General features: G+C 36.5%; 1 protein-coding gene across 1 annotated transcript in view; it reads left to right on the top strand.

Annotated features, from left to right (window-relative positions):
* Positions 1–23,990, top strand: part of TMEM244 (transmembrane protein 244) — a 78,345-nt gene extending 54,355 nt beyond the window's left edge. The window contains exons 4-8 of the mRNA XM_029943225.1: positions 15,195–15,312; positions 16,844–16,917; positions 20,370–20,495; positions 22,030–22,074; positions 23,896–23,990. Coding sequence (XP_029799085.1) covers positions 15,195–15,312; positions 16,844–16,917; positions 20,370–20,495; positions 22,030–22,074; positions 23,896–23,990 — 458 coding nt within the window. The remainder of the gene's footprint in view (positions 1–15,194; positions 15,313–16,843; positions 16,918–20,369; positions 20,496–22,029; positions 22,075–23,895) is intronic.
* The last annotated feature ends 285 nt before the right edge of the window (positions 23,991–24,275 follow it).

The following is a 24,275-nucleotide window of genomic DNA, read 5'->3' as shown; positions in this document are numbered from 1 at the left end:
ACACACACACATACACACACACACACACACTCCTTCCAGGGGAAATATTCTGGTAATTGCTATAGGTCTTCCTTTTTTATAATCCCAGAGCTTTATGTGTTAGAATCACAGCTATAGACCATTAGGCCAACAGTGAACACATTCAAAATAGGTGAGTTGTTGAAAATCTGGTCTCATGATACATGCCTGTAAGTTATGAGTTAACTTTCCTTAAGTCCTTGTACATTGTCAATATCATCATCACAGGAACTATTCAAATGCTCATAAATTAATACTAATAGCAAAAGTGACCTTTATCCACAGAGAATTCCAAGACTTAACAAACATTTATTGAGTGTACGCAGTGTGCCAGGCATTGGGCTAATTAAATCCCCCCTGTCTCTATACTTTAAATGAAAGAAAAGCTGACTCAGGGGAAAGAGTCATGGCCAAAGCCCATTTAATTAATTTGCTGTCTGGGGAACTAGCAAAGGAACTGGGAAGAAAGCCCAGGTATGAGGACTGCTAAATTGTTATTCCAAATACAATGTATTGTTGTTATTCAGAACTCGGGTAGGATACACATTTCATAACTACATTGAACCAAGGTAAAGCTACAGTTGTAAAACAAACACTGAATTTAAAAATCTCAGAGCCACACCACATTCCTGCGTGTGGTTATTGACGTGAACTAGAGAATTTCTTCCATGCAGACACTTTCAGAGGCAACCACGATCTGAAGTCTGGAGTGTGCTCCTTGACACCACAGGTGAGAGAGATGTATCTCATGATTGCTCTGGAATTGCCCAGAACACTAAGAAAAGTAAGTTTTCATGTGGGAAGTAATAGGTCAAGGAATTATCTGTTGAGCACGTACAGTGCTTAATGCTAGGAGTTTTACGCGTGTTCTGAATTTTAAAAAACCCTATGAGATTTTACCTATATTTTATAGATGAGTCAAACCAAACACAGAGTAATTGGCCAATGTCATAGACTTGCCAGTGAGAAACTGGAAAAGAAACCCTAGTGTCTCTCACCCTGGGGTCTACATGTTTTACAAATAGACTATGGGGTTCATACTGAAGTGAAATTTTGATATTATTTTTATGGCTCTTCACTCATCATTACTCACCAAAAACTAAGCAATGGCTTTGTGGCTAGAGAATTTAACATGCTTAAATCCATGCCTCGCTCCATGAAAGTCTAGAGAAAAGGGAACCTCTATAAATAAGTATGCTACAAACAATGTGATCAGACCTGTAAGACATACACACAATGCTCTGGATGCAGAAGAAATAAGGAAGGATTGATTCTGTTCTACAGTAGGAGATGGAGTGGTAATATGGTATATGAGCTAGACCTTGATGAATATACATATATTTGCTCTGCAGTGAAAGGTAAAGCTCTTCTAGTTAATGGGAGCATTCTGCTTTGCAAAATCACATAAGGGTCTCCAGTTTTCGTAGAATAAACAGAGAAAGTTATTATGAAAGGACTAGACCCAGAATTCACATAGGGGAATTCTATAACTCCAAAGATCATATATTTCTAATGCTACTTAAATTATTTCTGAGTAGAGAAAAAAAAGAAAAGCCACAGATATTTTTATGAAACAAGAATTACATTGTCATCTAAACCTTATAAAGATAGTAAAAGAAATAAACTACAGCTCAATCTTACTTATGAAAATAAAAGTGAAAAGTGAAATAACATACATTAAGACCAAATAGTATTTATTACAAAAATGTGAGGGTGGTTCAATATTGGGTGATCTACTTACATAATTTATCTTGTTTATAAATCTAAGTAGGAAATTGTAGAATCATCTTCATAGATGCTGAAATGGCCTGTGACAAAAGTTAACAACCATTCCTGATTCAAACATTGAATAAAATAGGAACTGATTATTTCCTCTTTAGTGATAATATATTCCTATAACAACATACACACAAACACAAATACTGCATTCCTAAAACCAGTATATTTCTTTAAAATTTTTTAAACATTTATTCATTTTTGAAAGACAGAGAGACAGAGCATGAGTAGAAGAGGGACAGAGAGATAGAAAGAGAGACACAGAATCTGAAGCAAGCCCAAACTCATGGACCGGAAGATCATGACCTGAGCTGATGAACGCTTAACTGACTGAGCCACCCAGGTGCACCAAACCAGTACATTTCTTGGTGGAGAATGCTAGAAGCATTCACAATAGGGCCATGAACAAGGCAATAATACTCACTGACTCCACTATTATTTGAAAATAAATTAGAGGTAATAGACAATGCAATGAGACTACAATAAATAATGGAGCTGTAAGAATTGGAGTAGAAGTGAAACTATACTTACAGATGATATTATAGTGCATTTGGGCAATCCAAGAGAATTGAAAAAGAACACTAACATAATTTTAAAAAAGATTTTATAAAATGATAGAATGTTAAATTCAAAACAAAACCCAGAAATCTTTATGTATATAAACAGTTAATATATAGCAGTTAGATGATACCACAAGATAAATCTGTGGTTACATTAGTAGCAAAAGCAGGATTATTTTAAGAATAAACTTAACAGGGGCACCTGGGTGGCTCAGTTGGTTAAGGGTCCGGCTTCTGCTTAGGTCATGATCTCACAGTTCGTGGGTTCGAGCCCCGCATAGGGCTCTGTGCTGACAGCTAGCTCAGAGCCTGGAGCCTACTTCAGATTCTGTGTCTCCCTCTCTCTCTGACCCTCCCCTCCTCCTGCTGTCTCTGTCTCTCAAAAATAAATTTAAATTAAAAAAAAAAAAGAATAAACTTAACAGAGGACAGTTGAGTGGCTCAGTTGGTTAAGCATCCAATGTCAGCTCAGGTCATGATCTCACGGTTCGTGTCGGGCTCTGTGCTGACAGCTCGAAGCCTGGAGCCTGCTTTGGATACTGTGTCTCCCCCTCTCTCTGCTTCTCCCCCATTCATGCTCTCTCTCTCTCTCTCTCTCTCTCAAAAATAAAATAAACATTATTTAAAAAAACAATAACAGGAAGTGTGTAAAATGTGTATGAGGAAAAATTAAAATACTTTTGAAAGATACAAAAGTAAATTTTGAATGAATATGGAAATTTTTTTGTTTTGTTTTTTGGAGAGCAGGAGTAAACATTATAAAGCCATCATTTATTCCCATATTAATCATAGATTTAATATATCCCAATAAAAATAACATACAGTTGTTTTATAGAGCTATTTAAGACTTTGAAGTTTATTTGGAAATAAACATAAACATAAAACATAGTTATGAGACAAATAACAATGGGGGGCTATATTAAAATGTACTATAAAGCTCCTATAATTAAAACAGTGTGATATTTATCTGTGAATAGACAGAAAGACAGGGAAATCTATGGAAGAGACTAGAAAGCTCACAAATAGACAAAAATGCCTATAGAAATATAGTAATAAAAAAGGCAAGTGTCTCACTGGCATTTCAGGTTGTGACAGGAAGCAAGGACGTACAAAGAAAATGATGACAATACATAAAAAGAACTAAGGAGGTATAATGTAGGTGCTCAAATTGGTCACATTTGGGACAAATTTAACATCAATAAGAATCAAGAATCCTGATTATTAATGTGTTATAATACATGGAAAATAAAAAAAATACTACAAGTTACCAAAAATAGATGAATAAATAATATATACCTAAATTCAAGGCAAGAAGGAAGATCTCTATGAAAGAATGTGTACTAATAGGTAGAAGAAAAAATAAAATGAGAAAATTACTGTTTTCCAACACCGATGTAAATAATTGATTGAGACAAAGTATATCACTGGGTGCTAGCGCCCATAAGTAAAAAGTTTTAGGGGAACAGAACATTCACATAATCTCAAGTGTCACTCCACAGATTACTTATTAGTTACAAAGGATAAAGACGACAAGGATGGAGAGATCAGCAGGCATCATCTTTACCAAGTGATCAAACTGATGAGACAAAAATGATGTCATGTGTCTACTCATGAGATACAATGGGAAATACACAATATTACCTAGGTGGAGTTCTTCCCCAAAGATTCTAATCAGAAGGAAACCATCAGACCAATCTAGTATATGCCACTGAAGAGGCATGACAACTGAATGTAATGTGAAAATTTGTTTATTCATTTTTAAATGTTTATTTATTTTGAGAGAGAGAATGCATGTACATGCATATGCAAGCAGGAAAGGGGAAGACATTGAGGGAGAGGGAGGGGTGGGAGAGAGAGAGAGAGAGAAAGAATCCTAAGCAGACTCCATGCTTCTCATGAAGCTGGACATGAGACTTGATCTTTTTTTTTTCTAATTTTTTAATGTTTATTTTTGAGAGAGATAAAGAGAGAGAACACACTTGCGCATGACTAGGGGACGGGCAGAGAGAGGGAGGCAAATCTGAAACAGGCTCCAGGCTTTGAGCTGTCAGGACAGAGCCTGATGTGGGGCTCAAACTCACAAACCGTGAGCTGAAGTCGGATGCTTGATGAACAGATGACCCATGAGACTTGATCTTATGATCATGAGATCATAACCTGAGCTGAAATCAAGAATCAGACACTTAACCGACTGAGCCACCCAGGCGTCCCTGTTAATGTGAAAATGTAATTAATTCTAGGTTTTGAGGACAGTTGGAGAAATTTGAATATGAATTCTATATAAATAATATTGTGTGTCCATTAAAATTTCTTGGGTATGTTAATAGTTTTGTAATTATATAGAAAATGTCCTTGCTCTTTTGAGAGTTCTGGTAAAAAACACCTAAATTCATTGACAATTTTGGTTTCACGTTCTGCCCTTGAGAAATATGTTACAATTTTCATATTGCCTCTTAATAATTTACCTGCTTGACTATTTTTTGAGTGTACAAAAGCTGTAGTTAATTTTAAGCCATTGGAAAGTGGGAAAATATGAATATTAACATAAAAAGATCAATTTTGAAAATATACATTTTGTGTAAAATACAAAATACTCTGGTAGAATGTAGTGTGAGATATGTGTGCTTAGATTAAGCTTCATCTATACTCCAGTAGCTGTTGGTTAGCATCTGAAGTATCCCTATCAGGAATCTACAGCTGAAAAGATTCTCAAACAGTTTAAAAGCTATTAGTGAAAACTATACTAGAGTCTTTGTCAATGAGCATGTAAAAGAAGTTATAGTTTTTTACTGATGGAATGAGTATTGTTCAAAATAGGCAACATTGAACAGGCCTCACTATCCCTATGGGAATGAGATATCAGAATCTGGGAAACTTAGCCACCTAAATACCATCACAGGAGGCCCCGAGATTTAGAGCCCATATTCTTGTGTTGTCCCCGCCTCACAACTCTGTCCCCAGCCTGCCGCACCCTCAACACACACACACACACACACACACACACACACACACACACACACACAGACACTTTATGAAGAAATCGGTCAACTGATCTGGCCAAGATGGCGGATCCAGCCTTCAGGATATCATTGTGAAATCCTCAGAATTAACCTGGCAAACACAAAGTATTTGTCAAAGATCTGAGAGACAGAGTGAGAACTCCCTAAGCTTTCAAAAACAGGTTGTATCAATATTTTGGTGTTTGTCTGCTAATGAATTTTTGTATATTTGGCGTGATGCTAAGAATGCCTTGCTATGATTACAGCATACGACATAGAAACCTGGTCTTTTCTTTTTCATTAGAAATTTATAAAATACAGAAAAAGTAGAAGGAAATGCCATGATTTTAGCATCTAAAGACAAACACTCTTAAGACATTTAGATACTGAATTAAGGTTCTGGGAGAGAAATGGAGAGCCCCCACTTACATCTAATCCTTGGAAGGTATAGGCATTGACAAAAAGAACCTGACAGCTCAGGGTAGCAGTTTAATTTAGATTTGGGAGAATAATGGATTATGGTGATGTTCACTTTTTTTATGCTTCATGTTTGTATGCTTTCTAAAATTGTCTCAATGACTCTCAAGTTTACAATAATATTTGTGTATATTTTTATCTTTTGCACTGATTATTTTGGGGACTTAATTAATGAAGAATGTGTATTGTTTTAACAAGAGATGAAATTTAGAAAGTCGAAGAGGCAATTGGAGTCCTAGAGTATTTTAGATCCTTTCGAATGTTAGAGATTGGATAAGAAATAGTGGAGACGTGAACTGACCAAAAACTCTAAACCAATTCCTGAAAACAAGAAAATTTGTTTCCTCTTCTCCCCCCACCAGAACTACCCCCATCCTCAGAACCTATGCTATCATATTAATTTTAATAGAGACTGTATCTGAACTTGTTTTCCACATGTTTGTCTTACTAATAGTTTAACAGGAGCAAATATGCCAGAAGCCTTCTCTTTCTAAGTATTCTGGGTACTGGCCCTTACCTCAACCCTATTTGTGGGATGCCATTTACACAGGTCACCACACTTTATGTGAGGTGAATTCTATCATTGGACATCTCTGGTGCTTTAGAAAGGTTCATTTGACTGAAAGACAGCCATCCACGGTCCAGTCGGCTATCAGCCCCTGATAATAGTGCTCTATCCACCCTGGAGACCATATACCAGGCAATGATTGGTTTATCTAATCAAGTTCTCTTTTTGAATGTAAGAGAGTTCATTAATTGGAAGAAGAAACAAAGAAAGAAACAGAGACCAGAAGAGGTTAGTCCTCACATGGAAGATTGTCGAAGTGTTGTTGGGTCTCCAGTGCCACCATGTACAGAGTTGTGGCCCCTGAATGGTAGCTAAACAGCTGCTGAGTCCATTTTCTTAATTGATTCCAACATTGTTCCAATAATCATCATTAAGACAGTGAGCTTTTCTGTTCCCTTCAACTAGAGAAACAGCCTAATGGACATACTGAAATTTGAGATATAAGTTAGAGTACTAATCCTGCAAATAATTTTTATAGCTTGTAGCATCTGCCACAGCTGCAGATATGATGACTAGGTTGATGGTTTCCTTAGTTCTTCTAAAGAGGATAAGGATACTCTCTTCCCCATAGGATTTTAAGTGCTAATAGTTAGACTTGGAATAATCCGTTAAGATTAGTGATTCTTAACCTGGGATCCATGCATAGACTTCAGCAGTTCTGTGAAAGCCCTGAAATTGCACATGATGCTTTGTGTATTTGTGAGCATATCTATTTTTATGCATAGTCCATACTTTGCATTAGACATTCAACAAAATAATGAGCCCCTAAGGGTTAAAAACACCGTTGCTTTATTCTACACATAAAAACATTACTCAGAGTAACTTGCCTGCGATCATACAAGCTGTGATAGCTAGAAACTAGGTCTCTCTCTTTCATTACAAATTTATAAAGTACAGGGGAAAAAAGGCGGGAGAAATCACCAATGATTTCACCAAGTGAAGATAGACACCTTTAAGACTTTTCTATTTTTGGGGCGCCTGGGTGGCTCAGTCAGTTAAGTGTCTGGCTTTGGCTCAGGTCATGATCTTATGGTTCGTGGGTTCGAGCCCCGCTTTGGGCTCTGTGCTGACAGCTGTCTTCAGATTCTGTGTCCCCCCTCTCTCTGACCCTCCCCTACTCGTGCTGTCTCTCTCTCAAAAAAAAAAAACATTAAAAAAATGACTTCTCTATTTTCTACCAGAATTTAGGTTCAAATCACCCTTTTGAAAACTGTATATTGATTTACTGCTTCCTATTAGACTTGTACTAAATTGTATTCACATCAGCAGTCTAGAACAATGTCTTTTAAATTCACCAGAACAGGTAATTTTTCTAAATGTATGCATATACACACACACAAATGTGTGTGTGTGTGTGTGTGTATGTGTGTGTGTGTGTGTAGCCTATAGGAGAACAATGGTGTCTTACTGTTGTTTCAGTGTTCATTTCTTTATTATCCACAAAGTAAAAGATTATATTTGTTCATTCGAGCTGGAAATCTGTCTCTCATCCGTCTTGCCCATTTTGCTCAATAATCCAGTTTTCCTAGGTGTCCATCCAATTCCCATTTAAACATTCTACCTGAGGAGAAAACTATAGGAGAAACCTACATTCTGTTTATCATGTGGACCTGTTTCTGTGTCCTCAGTAGATCTTTGCATTGCAATCGCCTAAGAGGTTTGTTAAAATGAAGATACCCGGGCTTTGCCCAATATCTACAGAATCCTAGTATCTAGGTATGGAGTATGAGAATTTTGCACTTTTCACATACAACACTTGGTATTTCTTAATAATAATAAAATTTGAGAAGCCCTTTAAGGGCATGTGGGCTGATGCTTTCTATGAAGAGTATGGACCATTATGATTCTCACTATCAGCCCTATATCATTGTGAATCCTGGGTTATCTCTCTTCTGAGGTCATTTTGCCTTCATCATCAGAACTGCAAAGTTTACTTTCTGACCTGGAGTTAATAACCTTGATAGAAAATTGCAACTTTTCCATTGATGAGCTTTGTGTATATTTCTCCCAACCTCTGTTTCTTCATTTGAAAAGAGGTGAGTGTAATCCTAGCTCAATCTTTGTGCTTATTTTGAAGTATGGGATAATCTAGACAGGTATACTTTAAATAGTTGTGTACATATTGGATATATTTACTTGTTCTAATTGTTTAGCATGTGATAGTTTTGTTTGGCTCACTTCCTCTACATCCCAGGAAGTCTGAAATAAGTTTGGGCACAATGTCAACACTCAATAACTACCTGGCGATTGATTATTATCTTACTGTTCAGCAAAGATCACTTTTATCCGAGGTGGTGTTCCACGTGGCCTGGGCTCTGCTCAGTCATAATGTATACTCCTTACCACAGGTGCAGGCTGAAATCAGTCATGCTTCTCTCAATTCTAAAACTGCAATGAGTGAGTCAACTCATGTTCACTGAAAGTCCATGGGTGCCACGAAGCAGGCCAGCCACTGTGAATACCTTAGTGATCATAAAGGATATAGCCCAATCCTCCTCTAGATAAAATGGGGTATCACAGAACAGTTAGACCCCATGTCTTTTAGCCAATTGATTGAAGAAATACCACAAAATATGTGGAAGTCATTTCTCTGGGGGTGTTATGAAATGATACAAGAAAAATTCAAAGACAAATGAAAACAAGGATGAAAAGTAGCAGTTGACTCCAGGAGAATGAAATGAATATGAACTTTTCCTTTTTGAATTATGCCCAGAGTTAAAAGGTGGAAGAGGCCAAAAGTATCCTCCAGACTGAGAAGCCACTCCGAGACTGCCAAATGAAGCTAGCCACTCCATACCATATACGCAGAGTTTTATTCATGATAACTTACTGACAGTGGGGATCAGGTGAATAATGATCCAGGTGCTATGCAGCTATTCTCCACCAAATCCAGACCTTAGCCCACAGATTTTATAGAGAAGAGAGTAATTATCTACAGTGGGCAGATCCAACAAGCCTTCCCACATTCTGGTCAGAGCATACATTAACTTCCAAGGAGCCTGGAACACATAGGCCCAAGGGGGGGTCATTGGGTGGGCATGCACAAGATGCAGGACCAAAGATGGAGTCAGTATAGTCAGCACTTTTACATCCAGTCAAACCAGTTTGGAAACTGGAAGGAAGGCTGAGTGAGCTACGCAGCCAGAGCACTCAGTCTCCACTGAAGGTCTGAGGTCTCAGAGACACAGTGGGCATATAGTAGTTCTGGTTTGGGGCACTCTGAAGCCTCAAGCAAAAAGAATTTTATTCCTTCTTAGAGAATGTAGTCATTCCTTAATTTCAGTTCATTAAAAAGGGCTTTGTTGTTTAGGACAGTAGAAGGAAAGCTGACATCACAGTACTTTTCATCAAAAAAGAGGACTATAAAGATCACTTTTAACAGACGGTTTTTTAAAAGCAACTTAAGTATTTACCATATCCTAAATTTGCACATTTTGCAGACTTGTGCAGATATATTCTACTCTCAAAATAGTTCTGCAATTATGCACAAATAAAACAACATGAGAGCTTTTTAATAAAGAAATTGCATTTATAATGATCTTGTATTTGCATATGATAAACCTCTAATCATTATGACACCGGCAAATAGTAAGAATATAGCTTTAACATCATCAAATATCCAGTAAAGTTCAAATAGCCAAATGTCGTATTTTTTTCCACACTCTATTTGGTTCAGGATCCAAATATGTTTTTAAAGAGTAATAAAATTTTTGGCAGTTACTAAATTTCTAGACTTCTACAAATTCTGCTGCTTATATATTGGATTTTCCTAAAGTGCAATAATAATTACATCATAATAAAGTTATATATTCAGTCATTTGGGTAGCATTAAGTGTCTTTCCTTTGGTAATTGAATACATTTTTTTCTTCTATCTCTGTCACTAAATAAAAGAATGACCTTGGGCCATTCACTTAACCTAGTTAAGAATCAGTTTTCAGGTCACATGGGTGCTCAGTTGGTCAAGCATCCAACTCTTGATTTTGGCTCATGATCTCACGGTTCGTGAGATCAACTCCCACATCAGGCTCCAAACTAAGCATGGGGCCTGCTTGAGATTCTCTCTCTCTCCTCTTCTCTTTCTCCACCTCTCCCACTTGCTCTCTCTCTCACTCTCTTCTAAAATAAATAAACTTTAAAAAAGGAATCAGTTTCTGTAAGTTTAAAAAGAAAGTGTTGAACTGGAATTGATTATTCAACATTCTTTAATCAAGGGCCTACTAGGTCGGAGGCTGGACAGCACAAGTCAAAGAAGAGCTCTAACATTCAGCATCTCTGAACCAGAGCCCTGCCACATCCAGGCCCCTCGAGCTGGGGTAACACTAACATCTCTTTTCCTCAGTTTCCAAATCTGTGAAATGGAAATGATAGTTACCCATACCCAGAAATTCTTTTATGTATGCATACCTGGTAGGGTGTGGGGAAGGATGGATAAAATGAGAACATATGGGGTTACACTGCTTGACACTTAGTTATTACCCAATAAATAGTAAATATCGACTATCAACTGCTTAGGACACGGTTGAGAGGGTAAGTATGGAAGGAAAGGGAATGGCAATGGTTAGTAGCCATGAGCCACACTTGGCCCCAGGGCACTTGAAAGGCGGCCAAATTGAGATGTGTTGTGTGTGCTTTGGGTTTCTATGACACAGTACGAACAAAAACCATAAAACACCTCATTAATAATTTTTAACCTTTAGTACATGTTGAAATTATAGTATGTTGGATATATTGGGTTAAAGAAAATATGTTATTAAAATAGCCCTCTGTACACTCTTCAAGAACAGACATCTCTGTATTACAGCCATCTGTTTACTGATCATTCTTGCCTGTAGGTCAGTGGTCCTCAAAGTGTGGTCATAGAAACAGATGGCCCAGCATCCCCTGGGAACTTGTCAGAAACACAGATTTCTGGGTCCCACCACTGCATCAGATACTCTGGAGCTGGAACCCAGAAATCTGTGTGTTGACAGGCCCTCAATGTGAGTCTGTAACTTATGCATTTGAGAAACATTGCTAGACTGCATTTCTATGTCTGGGACCACATCCAATTCACCCTGCATTACCACTCAGCCCAGTGACTATTTGTCAAATGGAAAAATGGATGAATGAATCCTGACGACTGTGGGGCCATCGGAGGATATCCAACAGGGGAATGTCATGGCCTGATTACCTCTTAGAAAGTTACTTTGTGAGCTGTGCAGAGTGAAGATTATAGAAAGAAGTTACTAAAGGCAACTGAATTTGTTCATAGGAAAATTATTATTTGAAAATCTAAATATATTATGCAGGTAGAGAGAAGGTAATTATTTTCAAAAATTATGCCTTGCTTTTCAAAATAGTTCTTTCAAAAGAACTTTAAAATGTGTAATTCTATTTATATGTAGTGTTTTGTAAATTTTGGGGGGATAGTAGATATACCTATATGTAAAATTTGTCAGTAAATATGTTCTCCCACAAATTATGATTTCATTTTTAAGAGATAGTTCCAAGTGTCTTACACATATTAGTATTTGCAGGTTTTCTAAGTATGTATTACAATCCCCTGTTTGGATGATAAAGGTCAAATTTTATAGCAAGTGAATAGATTTAAAATTATTTAGGGGTGCCTAGATGGTTCAGTCAGTTAAGCGTTGAGTTCTGCCCTGGTCATTATCTCGTGGTTCATGAGTTCGAGCCCTGAGTCGGGCTCTGTGCTGACAGTTTGGACCCTGGAGCCTGCTGTGGCTTCTGTGTCTCGCTCTCTCCCTCTGTCCCTTCTTCACTCATGTTCTCTCTCTCTCTCTCTGTCTCTCTCTCTCTCTCTCTCCCCAAAATAAATAACCATTAAAAAAATAAACTAGGGGCTCCTGGGTGGCTCAGTCGGTTAAGTGTCTGGCTTCGGCTCAGGTCATGATCTCAGTCCATGGGTTCGAGCCTGGTGTCAGGCTCTGTGCTGACAGCTAGCTCAGAGCCTGGAGCCTGCTTCAGATTCTGTGTCTCCCTCTCTCTCTGACCCTCCCCTGCTCGCACTATCTCTCTCTGTCTCTCAAAAATAAATTAAAAACATTAAAAAAATTTTTAAATAAACTAACATAATAAAAATTGTTTAAATTTTAACATTAACATAGAAATAACAGTAATTTTGTGTTTGACTGTATATTAACATAGGGACAATATATTATTTATTTTGGTTTGAATTGAAATAAGGCAATCATCTCAAAACATTTCTGCTAGAGGCTATTAATGCTCAAATTAAAAGGAAAAAATGATATTAATATATAGAATAAAGAATAAAGCAAACCCAATGACACACGACCCTTGAGAAAATTATAAGGCTGAAGAAGCATCCATGTAGTTCCCTACCATGTCAGCAGATTCTTACCTCAACATTTGGGAAAGAATCCCACCAACTTAAATGTGGACACAGTATTTGGACCCTAAACTCAGGTAAAGCTTTTACGTGTTCTCATAACCTTTAAATAATCTTCTCTCCAAATGAGGTCTTTTTACTACTTCCATATTGATTCTACCACTTAGAAGACACTATTAGTTACCTACATTGTAGCAGACCTCACTCTCCTTTTTCCTTCTTTGCTAGTATTTGCTAATAATTTTTATTTTATTACAACAGTAAATGTCAGTCCCCAAAAGCAAAGTCCCGGTGGTCTAAACCTACCATGGTAAACCCTTTTACTCTCTGCCTGTGATCGTTCAGGAAGTGAGCACATGACCCCAAGTGGTGGCCAGTAAGATATAATGGGACTTCTGATGGGGGGTTCTTGAAAATATTTTTATTCTCTAATAAAAGAAAGAGAGCTATGAGAAGAAGTCTCATCTTTTTCATTATTCCCTTATAAAGGATTGTGTCAGCCTTCATGAAATCACAAGGCTGTGAAGGTCTTAAAGAAAGATTGAGGTGCTAAGGGTACAAACTTGCAGCTAGTAGGGAGTCCCAGAACTCTAATGTGCAGTATAGAGAATATAGACAACGATATTGTATTATAGTCATCAAACTTGCTGACAGACTAGATCTTAAATGTTCCAACCACAAAAAAGAAACGATAATTCTGTGACATGATGAAATACCAGCTATTGCTGCAATGGCACTTATGGTACAATACACAAATGTATCAAATCAACATGTTGCCCACCTTAAATTTATAAATGCATCAAATATATTTCAGTTAAAAATAATAAAATCCAAAAATAAATGAATAAATAAAAGAATGGGGATAGGAGGAGATTAAGGGCTATGGTGGGGGGGATTAGGCAACAAGAAGTGGGAAGCACTGAAGGGAAAAAGGGGAGGAGAATAATAGGCAGAGGGAGAAGAGACTTGGGCTAAGGGGAGTCTACAAGGAAAGAGTAGGGATTGGCTAGGCATGGCATGAGTGTGGGCAGGTGGGGGGCATGGGACCCTAAAGGTGCTAGAACCCTTTAGTACTGATTTCCTATGGTTCCCTTAGGCCAGATGATCCACCCATTTTTAAGTAGTTGAAAGAAGTAAGTTCTTGGTAAATCTGTAAAGTTGGTCCAGTTAGCGAATTGGTTGTGGTGTGCTCAGTGCTAACTCTCTTCTCTTCTTGCCTCTAGCAGAGGATTCCTCTGTACCCAGGCCAATTAAAAGATTTGGTAGATTTGGTGAATTGGTCATTCAGAGAAAATGAATAATGCTCAAGTGTTGTAAGTGTTGACCAAACAAGAAGACTTCTAAAAGACTCCAAAGGGGAAAGAATAAACTGGAAATTTTCCATGTGAAATGTTGACATTTTTATTATATTCACAAGAATATATTTCAAAAGATTAATAGTGAGGTTCAGACATTTTCAATTGTTTATTGGTTTTTTTAAATGTTTATTCATGTGAACTGCCTATTTATATACTTTGTCCATTTTTCTCTTGGTTTGTCTTCTTTTAAATTTGTATGTGTTTATGTATTGTGAATATCAATCCTTTGCTTGTAATATATATTGCAAATATTTTCTCCCATTTTATTTCTTGGCATTTAAGTCTTTAATCCATTTCAAGTTTATTTTGGTGTCTAGTACAAGACTAGAATCTAATGGGATTTTTCTGTCTAGAAGTTAGACAATTTTCACAACACTGTTGAATAGTCCATCTGGTCCCCATTAATCTGCAATGCTTCCTTAGTAAGACTCATATGTGGTAGAGGCCATTTCAGGACCATCTATGGTGCTTTAGTCAATTGCTCTGTAAATTCTTGTACACAGGTTCAATTATTCTTGTGCTATTATGTACTTTTTTGTTCACACTTTTCAAATTTTCTTAGCTGTGCTCATATTTTGACTATTATGAGAGCTAAGATTTAAAATCATTTTGTCAGGGGCTCCTGGGTGGCTCAATTGGTTAAGCCTCTGACTTCAGCTCATGGGTTGTACGTCTGAGCCCCATGTGGGGCTCTGGGCTGAAAGCTCAGAACCTCAAGCCTGCTTCTCATTCTGTCTCCCTCTCTCTGCCTCTGCCCTGCTCTTTCTCTCTCTCTTAAAACTAAAGATTAAAAGCTAAAAAAATAATAAAATCATTTTGTCAAATGAAACTATGAATGTTAGCATGTAGGAAGTATGTTATGGTAGACGGAATGTGAGTGCTATGGATTTTTTTGTACTGCATTAATCCTTGGGGCAAATGTGGACCATGCTAGCTTTTCCAGTTTGGAAAACTTTCATTGTGGGCTTTGAAGTCCTTTCCACCCCACAGATCTCCAAGCAAAACAAAGGTAGCCAACACTATCTAGCGGCCATTCATCATCTTTTGTTTGTCAAACTCGTTACCGACAACTGTGTGAAAAAGCCCAGGTTCCTGGAGCTCACGCCTGTGTTCTCCGCAGGTTGTTTTGCAGAATCTCCTTATATGTGTCATTCTCTTCTACACTGTGTACTACGCAGTTCTGGGTATGTGTTGCATGATGCTCAAGTAAGTAGCACGTTGCCTTCAGACAGAATTAAAGAGCTGACATTGAATATGAAAGGAGTTTATATATAATTCTTGATATGTCTTTATGGAATAGAGGATGCAATTAAATATGGTATGCTTTTACGCCATTCTTAAGCAAAAACAAGCAAATGTGCCATCTTCGAAAATGATCAAAGCAACAATCAGGAAATGATGTGGATAGATGGGGCCAGACAGGACTGTTCCCCTTACTTCTTTGGAAGATGGTCATGGAAAGAAAATGAAGCTCCCTGGGCCAGTATTGAATCAAAGCAGATTTGAATTAGAAGGGAATTTAGAGATCATCTACATCAAATTTAAATATTTTTTGATATATACTGAAATATCTCTTGGACTCAAGTCAGGAGACCTAAATCCTGCCCCAAGTTCTTATTAACTTTCTGAAACATCTTAACTACGCCATAGAGCTTCTCTTAATTTAATTGTCTTCATTTGTCAAATGGAAGTAACTGATTAAAGGAGGACTATTATGAGGACAAAGTAAAACGTGTATTTTTAATGACATTTCTAGGTAAACAGGAGGCAATTTTTTCAGATAAGTTTTTTAGTCTCGCTGTGGTTTAATTTTGTCTCTACAAATTTAAGTTGCCAATACATTGATTGCCTTGAAATACATTATGTAGATTTACAAATAATTTTCTAAGAAGCTGAGCGTTTATATAATTTAATTTTATTGTGCAAGCAAGGAGTTAGGACCCTTTGATTTCAATATGCAAATGAGTACCCAGAAATAATTATACTCACTTTTGCAATGGGAATAATGCTATTCAGGATGCTTGCAGACAAACCCATTGAGGAAAGATCTGCTGCTCATACAGGGTCTCAGCAAGACGGTGAGGCCAGGCCTGGAGCAGGCAAGAGCTGAGAATCTTGAGGGCTCTCTAAGCCTGATTTCAAGGATTTGCAGTTAATGTGAGTCAGAGGAGAGGAATTTTAAGTTCTTGGGCCTTAAAGCTCCAGGAGACTGCTAACTGATGGACCAGCTGCACACTGCTACAAACAGGCACAGTAGAGGGGGTATATTTATAGACTCCAATTTTACAATGGGAAGAGACCTCAGAGATTAACCTTTTCAATTTACAGATGAAACACCAAGGCTCAGCTCCAAACGGAACTGTCTTGCCCAGATTCACAGTTTCACAACACCATCAGGATTAGAACCAGGGTCTTGTTTGTTTCCAGGCCTATCCTTTTAACACAGAATTTGGTTCTCCTCCCCTATTCGATGTCAAAGACCTCCAAGATTATAGCAAAGACCTAAAATACAATGAAGTCCACTTGGTGGGCTAAGTGGACTTAACTGGACAAATAAGACAGTGTGGATAGAAAGATTATTTGGTTGTTATACAGGTCAGCCAGCGTCTAAATGTCCCACAGCATGGTAAAGCTAATGAGGTATGTTGTAGGTGAAGAGTGATATTCAAGGCCTTGATGTATGAAGCTGTGAGCTGCTTCCTCGAGGGTAAACTTTTTTCATTTGTAACATCTTCAGGGTGTATGAATTGGATGTTCTGGCACCATTTGATTTCAAAACATACCCCTCGTGGCTCAACACAAATTATAAAGGTAATTGGTTTTAATTTCCAATCTTTGTCAATTAGCGAATGAAATGCCACCGAAATCAGAATAGTTTTTGTTCCCTAAAAATATATAAAATATCAGGCCTTCCTCTCAGCCATCTGTATCTTATAACTGACTTCAAAAATTAATGTAGAAAAATGCCATCACAAAGTTTAAAGAGGCGATTCCTTAAAGGATGGAGCAGTGGAATAATCGAATAGAATTATTCCCTGAATATATACTTGGTGATTTTGTAAGTAAATTTTTTGTGCATTAAATATTTTTCAAATGAAATGAAGAATGGTTTAATATGTTGATGTAAAACTGCTCATGAGATGTGGCATGGAAAATGAAGATGACAATTGTGTTTGTTTAGCGTGATTATTCATTTTTGTAGAACAGAGTAAAATACACGGTGTCAGTGGTAAGAAATCTGGAGAATTATGCAACAAACTGTTATCTCCCAGCTGGGATGACAGAGGACTTTCATTTTCTGCTTTGTACATTTCTGCTTAGTTTGATTTTTCTTCCCAAAATAGAAAAAAAAAGAGGGGGGAGTAATATGAAAGTGTATACTAAGGAAAAACTTATCTCTTTTAAACTGATCATTTTTGTTGAAAAAGTAATCATTAATTAATAGCTGCTACACTCATAAGCCTTATGTATGTTGATAATAGCAGCTATTTGTATTGAAAATATGTCAAGCATACTTGTTTGGGAGGTATTCAAGGTAAGTTTGTCCCATCTTTAGAAAAAGAAGATTTTAATGTTATTTCCATTATAAAATAATATACATAAATTAATGAAAGCTAATAAAATACCTACAAATCGCAAGGAGAAAACAGAAATTCATCACAAACTTACATTCAAAATAGAATCATTCTTAACATTCTGTTCAACTTCTTCCTACCTTTTTTTTAAGTCAATGGTGGATTGGTGAATTCTTTAAACATTATAATTCTTTAAAAAACCACCGGACGTGTTTTCTAGGAACAAATATGCAAATATACAAAAAAATTGCCTGAAGTCAAAGAACCCGATTTTGAATATGACTTGTACAGGAAACTTGGTCAATTAAAATTACTTAATTCAAGTAGAAAAGCTTTAGAACAACCTCTTCAAATGAGTAACCTTGTTTGGTGCTATTATTGATTGAACTTTGGATAGAAAGAATAAGTTAGGAAAAAGAGGCTTTCATTCTAATGAGACACAAGAGGTCTAACATTCTATTTTAACTTTCTCTTTATGCACCTCCTATTGTATGTAGACTTCACTTATTTTTCTGTCAAAACTGTCCACAGTAGATAAGGAAATAGTCACAGTAAAGAGTTAAGTAAGGGGATGTGTATGTATTTGGGGAGGGGATTCAAAACTCAACGGTTTCTATTTAATTCTTGCCTTTGGCTCAGTCACTGAAAGATAGGAATGACCCAGCTTATTGGAAAGGCCATGTTTTTACATAGAAGAGATTAGTGAAGATTCCCAGGATGCCAGGCACAGTTTATACCACTCTCTCCCCTCACAAACCACTAACATTTGTACAAAGATATCAATAAAACCTTAGCCTATTAGATCTTTAATTTTGGGCTTGGGGAGATAACTGCCATAACTCTTCAAAGTTGTTACTTTGAGAATTTAGACTAATCTCGGAGATAGAGTGTAAGAGTAATCTCAGAGCCCTGGGCATGTATCTGGGGTCAAGTTTCTTGTCTGTTTCAATGATTTTGTCACCCAGGAGAGTCGGTTTAGCAAGGACACTGAAAAGTTTAAGTCTAGTTAAAGCATTTTGATTACTAATAGCTTTCCTCTGCATAGCAGAGAATAGGTTACAAATTGCTTTCAATTTAAATTAAAATCCTCCCAACGTTTTTTTTGAGGTAGATAAGATAGCACTCCATTTCCCAATTATAGAAAAAACTGACCTAGAGGTTAAAATTGTGCTCAAGGTTTTATAACTCTTAGGCTATGAGGCAAGGCTGTAACATTGGTATCCTGACTTTAAATTGTGTACTGCTTCATTTAGATCATGCTTTCTTTCATTTCATAAACAAAGCATAAGCTTTATTTTAATCAATATATGCAAATATAGCTTGTTTGAGACTAAAATCAATGTCTCCAAGCAGTTGCAAGTTAACCTATAAAATCTGTAAGTGCTGATAAAGACGGCATCTCTATTTCCCTATAATAATCTGGAGGCTCTGTGAGCCACTGATAGAGGCAGTTGTGGAAATGCAGGGGAAAGACATGGTGTCACTATGACACAGCAATGCAGTTTCTTCCACAGCCTTGATTTTAGGGAATAGGACATGCTGAACTCAAGTTCATTCCCATATGATACAAAAGGAGCTGGTATGAATTCTCCATTCGACTTTTGAAACTAAGCTACATTAAATAACATCGAAGAGGAATAAGTGGAATGCCTTTAAAAAGGATGGCACTTGGGACTTTCTTACTGGGTTAGGGTCTTGCTCACCCATGAAACAATCACTGGCTTGCTGGTTAATAAGTGATTATTTAACTCTTTGTTTGGAAAAATGAAGCGTTTGCCTGGTTAGATTCATTGATTCCTGAATTATAAGAATGAATTAATCATTTGCTGTGTTTTGTTCTGTCTTGTTTTGTTTTCAAAAAAAGAAAGGTAATTTTTATGGAAAGTGACACCATCGCAAAGGGACCTTGATGTGTGTCACATATATTTGTCACATATGCTTGATGGATCTCTCCTTTGAAAGCACTCCAGTTTTAAAGATCCACACCAAAGACAAAAGGCAAAGGTTGACCCTTCACACATTCAAGGCTCTTAGAGATTTGTGGTCCTGACCTATAAATAACAAGCTCTTTATACATGTTCAGGGAAAGCGCTCCAAGACAATTGGGTGGATTTAGAAGAGTGCCTCCATCCACATGAGCAATTTATGAGGCTTCTTTACATCCATGGTTATCAGTTATGTGTCCCAAATGACTATTTGAACATGCCATTTTATTATAAAGACACAAAGGAACTCATTTTCAAGTTAGGCAATGATTGGTACCAAAGAAATGTTGTAAGTCAATGAACTCTTACACTTCTTTTTTTTTTTCATTTCCTAAAAATGAGAACTGAATTTCTCATTAGTTTTTAATATATCTTAAACTGAGATTTGCAATCCAGTTGTAGATGAGCAGGTATTGATTCCATTGTAACCTTTCTTTATTGTACTTTACCTTTAAAAATGGTAAGCACAAAGAAGTACAAATTAGATACTGTTATTTTTACATGAAGTCTGAGGATTATTAAGAAATACAATATGTTAACAAGTTCTTACCCAAACTTGAGGATTGTTAAGAGATGAGATATTTTAAAAGTTCTTGCCAAAACGTCTTCACAGAGTAAGTTGTAATGGTCCTGTTACTAATTGTGTTTCAGAGTTGTTAGTTTTTCTAGTTCCAAATAATTATGCTCTCCATTCCATTTGTAGTCCTTTTAATCTCTACACAGCTCACCTACTTGGTGTGTGGATTGCTCTTTGTTCTGGTTGTAGAAGAATGGGTCTGGGATTATGCTATTTCAGTAACTATTCTTCATGTTGTCATCACTTCAACCGGTAAGCAAGATAAAATAAAGTATATTAAATATGATGTTGTACTTAAATTGATTCATAAGAGTAGAACTTTATTATATGCATATTGTCCTCTGATGACTAAATAATAAAAATTGATGATAGTTCTTTACTCCCCTCCCTCCACCTTCACCTCACCAACGAAGTTCTTCTACCACTTCCTGGGGAAGATTTTGATTGGCTACATCTCCAGTTCAAAATGGTACTGAAATGTAGATAGATATGTACTATTCTCCTCTCATGTTCAACTTGCCATCAGCTCATACAGGCTTTGCCTGTGTTTGGATGACTTTTCCTCCAACACCTTCCCTTGAGGCAGAAATTGGCCAAAGCCTGGGACCTGGGACCTGAGGAAACCCATTCTGTTAAGCTTGCAAACTTCCCAACAATAGTTCATTTACCAAGAATACTAGGTTCTTAAACTAAGGGGTTTTATTTCTACCTGTGATCTTTGGAGTCAAAAGAAAATGGATTCAAATTCCAATTCTACCTTTTTAAGAAGTGTATGGTCTTAAGGGAAGTCACATCATTCACATTAGTTGAATCCTCTGGATGAGGGAGAGACCCAGTGACATGTCAATGAGAATGAGAAGTTGTCTGACTAGTGTCTAAGCATGTATTTATTCAGTAAATGACAGTTGAAACATTCTTTCCTCCATCCATTCAAAATGTCCTCTTCTATTTTAATTTTCTCCCTTCGTGTCTTCCATTAAAAAAAAAAAACAAATCGAAGTATGGGTAGTAATCAACCACAAGTTATAATTCAAAGTTATTATTATTTATTAGCAACTTAAATCACTCTTATATTTTTAGTGCTGTGGTCTATGAATGGTTTAATCAGTCTCCAACTCAAACAATTTCCAAATGAATTTGCTACACCCCAGCATCACTATTATTGGAGAATGCTAGTGTATCAGTATCCTACTCCCAGGCACACACCCTCCCTTAGTAATTTTCGGAACTCCTAACCTCCATAACTCAAATTCTCTGTCTTACTTTGGGGCTTGAGTTCACATGGAAGACAGTCATAGGATATTTGCAAAAGGGCTCTGGAGCATATGGTGACTTAATCTTCAAGGGTGAGATAGGCAACAGATTCTGGACCCAGAAAAGTTACAAGTTAATTGTCTAACACATAAGGCAAAGAAGGTGCTTAACAATATTGCCAAACAGAATTGAGCTCAGAGCAAAGTAGCTCAGAACTCCAGAGTAAGTCAGGCTTTAAGAATTCAAGATGGTCTTAGGCTCACCTCTGTTGCATAGCACTCAAATCAACTCATAATCAAATCAACACTCAATCAGTTCATAACATCATTCCTAGTAGAGGAGTTTCAGGTATCTGATTTCACAAATGACTTTTTGGACTGTGAATTAAATACAGCTTTGGGGATACCCAATTTCATGAATGGAAATAAAATTTCTCTTTGCTATTTGGATATGATCTGACCAAACAGAAGTATTGCTTCGTGAGTAAAAAAAAAATTTTTTTAATGAACAACATCTTTTTTTTCTTTTGCAGTTATGTTGGAATTCCCTTTGACATCACATTGGTGGGCTGCTTTAGGTATAGACATGTGATGCCATTATATTACACACATATGTGTATGTATTATGAACATGTATACATATGTATATATATATATATATATGTATATACACACACACATAATGGGGGCATCAAAATATTTTTTGTGTGGGCAGGTAATTGGACCAGAAGACTGCTCAAAGTCTCCATTATTCTAAAATTACACAGAATAAAACACTGGATATATATTTGTGACATATTTTGGTTCTCTTTTAGCATGAACGACATGCATAGTAGCACAATTTCATTTCATCTATTTTTTTTCTTCCCACAAATTGAACAACTGAATTCATCAATTATATATTTAGTAAGAAAATTAGCCAATTTACAGTGGACTCTTCTAAAGTTTTTTCTTTAGCTGAAGCCATATATGGACCACAAGGATTTTTACATTTCCACTTTTCAGTAAATTTGGCAATAGTTTCACCTAAATATCATCATGATTAATAAAGAGAAATAGAAATGCAGCATTTTACTGCATTGTTTTCCCCAAAGTCAAGTTATCTGTTTATAGTATCAGGATTATTTATATTACTCATTAGCTCCTGTCATTGGAATTTAATTTTCCACTTCCCTTACATCTCCATAAACCTTACTGTGTACTCTTCTCTAATATTGGTCAGTACATACAGAATACACATGTAGAGAGTACTGATATTTTATTTTGCATGAGGCTTTTAAAAATGCACATTTTTAGTAAATCATAAATAAAATTCTGAAAGACATGCTATAATTAGAAATGCTCTTGTCTCTCCATGAAAAACAAGAACTTATCTCTTGGATTTTTTTTCACAATACCATAAATTTACTAAAGACTTGGGCAACTCAATCACATAGCAAAGGCCACCTTGATGACTAGTAGAGTCTATTGACGAACTGGAATGGCCAATAGAATTTGCTGCAAAAGTTGGGCCACTATTTCAGTTTTAAGAACTAGGGTTGGCACACTCAGTGAATGGCTGCCAAATGATGTTTGAGGTAAGCTTCTTTTGTTTTCTTTGAGTTAAAAAAAAATTAGCTATCAATGAAATGTGGCTACACAACTTGGAAATTCTATTTCATGGTCTCACACTAGATGTGTGTGTGCATGTGCGAGGAGGTTGTCCAGTCCTGCAGAGCCTTTGATCCACTAAGGTCTCTTACCTCTGGGAACTTTACCTTTCATGGGAATTATGCTGTTACTGCCATACAAGGAATCACAGATTTACTGAAGCTCTGTTAGGCTGGATTAATATTAAAACAAAACAAAACAAAAAAACAACCCAAGAATCATTGGGCCAATGAAATCAGTGCTAAAGGCATTTTCATATAACCAAACAGTTCAGGTAGGTAGACTTCTGTTTTCAGAATCTCTTCTAGACTAAAACGTATTTTCCATGTTAGAAGAGAGCACATCTTCCTTTTATAATTAGAGAGAAAATACCTTATAAAATATTTTTAAATAGCAACAACACAAATAAAATGGCAGGTCTGAAGAGCTAAAAGAATTGAGAATTGTAAAATCCTTGGCATGTGCTTTGACTTCATTGCCTTTGAATTTCTGAGTTTTAAGAACTCCTTCCTATTAATTTGACAGAACCACACATCTATTCCCTGAAGGAAGTTTTGAATTTCAACAATTTATCAGCACAGAATATATACCTACTGCCTCTTAGCTGAATCTATAAACTACCTTATTTCAAATGCTATGTCAGTTTCAGGAACATTATTTTAGTCATGACAATTGTTCTTATTCATAATCTCACCAATGAATTATTCATTATTGGTAGTTAACCAAAACTTCCCTTTCATTACTTGCAGGATCCGGCTTAATTTCAATGATAGGTGGAGGCCAGGCTTTCGCATACTGTTTGTTCAAAGACAACTTTATCTACCCAGATCTGGAGGAGTTTTAACCAAACAGCTGAATTAATTTGCCTCAGACTTTCTACATTATTACATACATTGTGTCTACATTGCGTCAAGCTAAATTGTATTTTTTTTGTTCACACCTAAATAAATTCAAGATTGAATTTGTTTTAGATACTTTATAACTATAAAAAGAGAAAGAGAAGTTAATGGAGAGCAGAAGAATCCTAGTGAGGCATTCATGAGCAAAGTGTTGCAAATTTATAAAATGCAGTATTTACCAAAGTGTGTTCCATAGAACACGAGTTCTAAAATATGTTAATAGTGCCATG

Source organism: Suricata suricatta, chromosome 7, assembly GCF_006229205.1.
Source record: "Suricata suricatta isolate VVHF042 chromosome 7, meerkat_22Aug2017_6uvM2_HiC, whole genome shotgun sequence".
NCBI classification, from domain to species: domain Eukaryota; kingdom Metazoa; phylum Chordata; class Mammalia; order Carnivora; family Herpestidae; genus Suricata; species Suricata suricatta.
The sequence above is the reverse complement of the archived record's forward strand: the minus strand, read 5'-3'. Positions and strand labels throughout refer to the sequence as shown.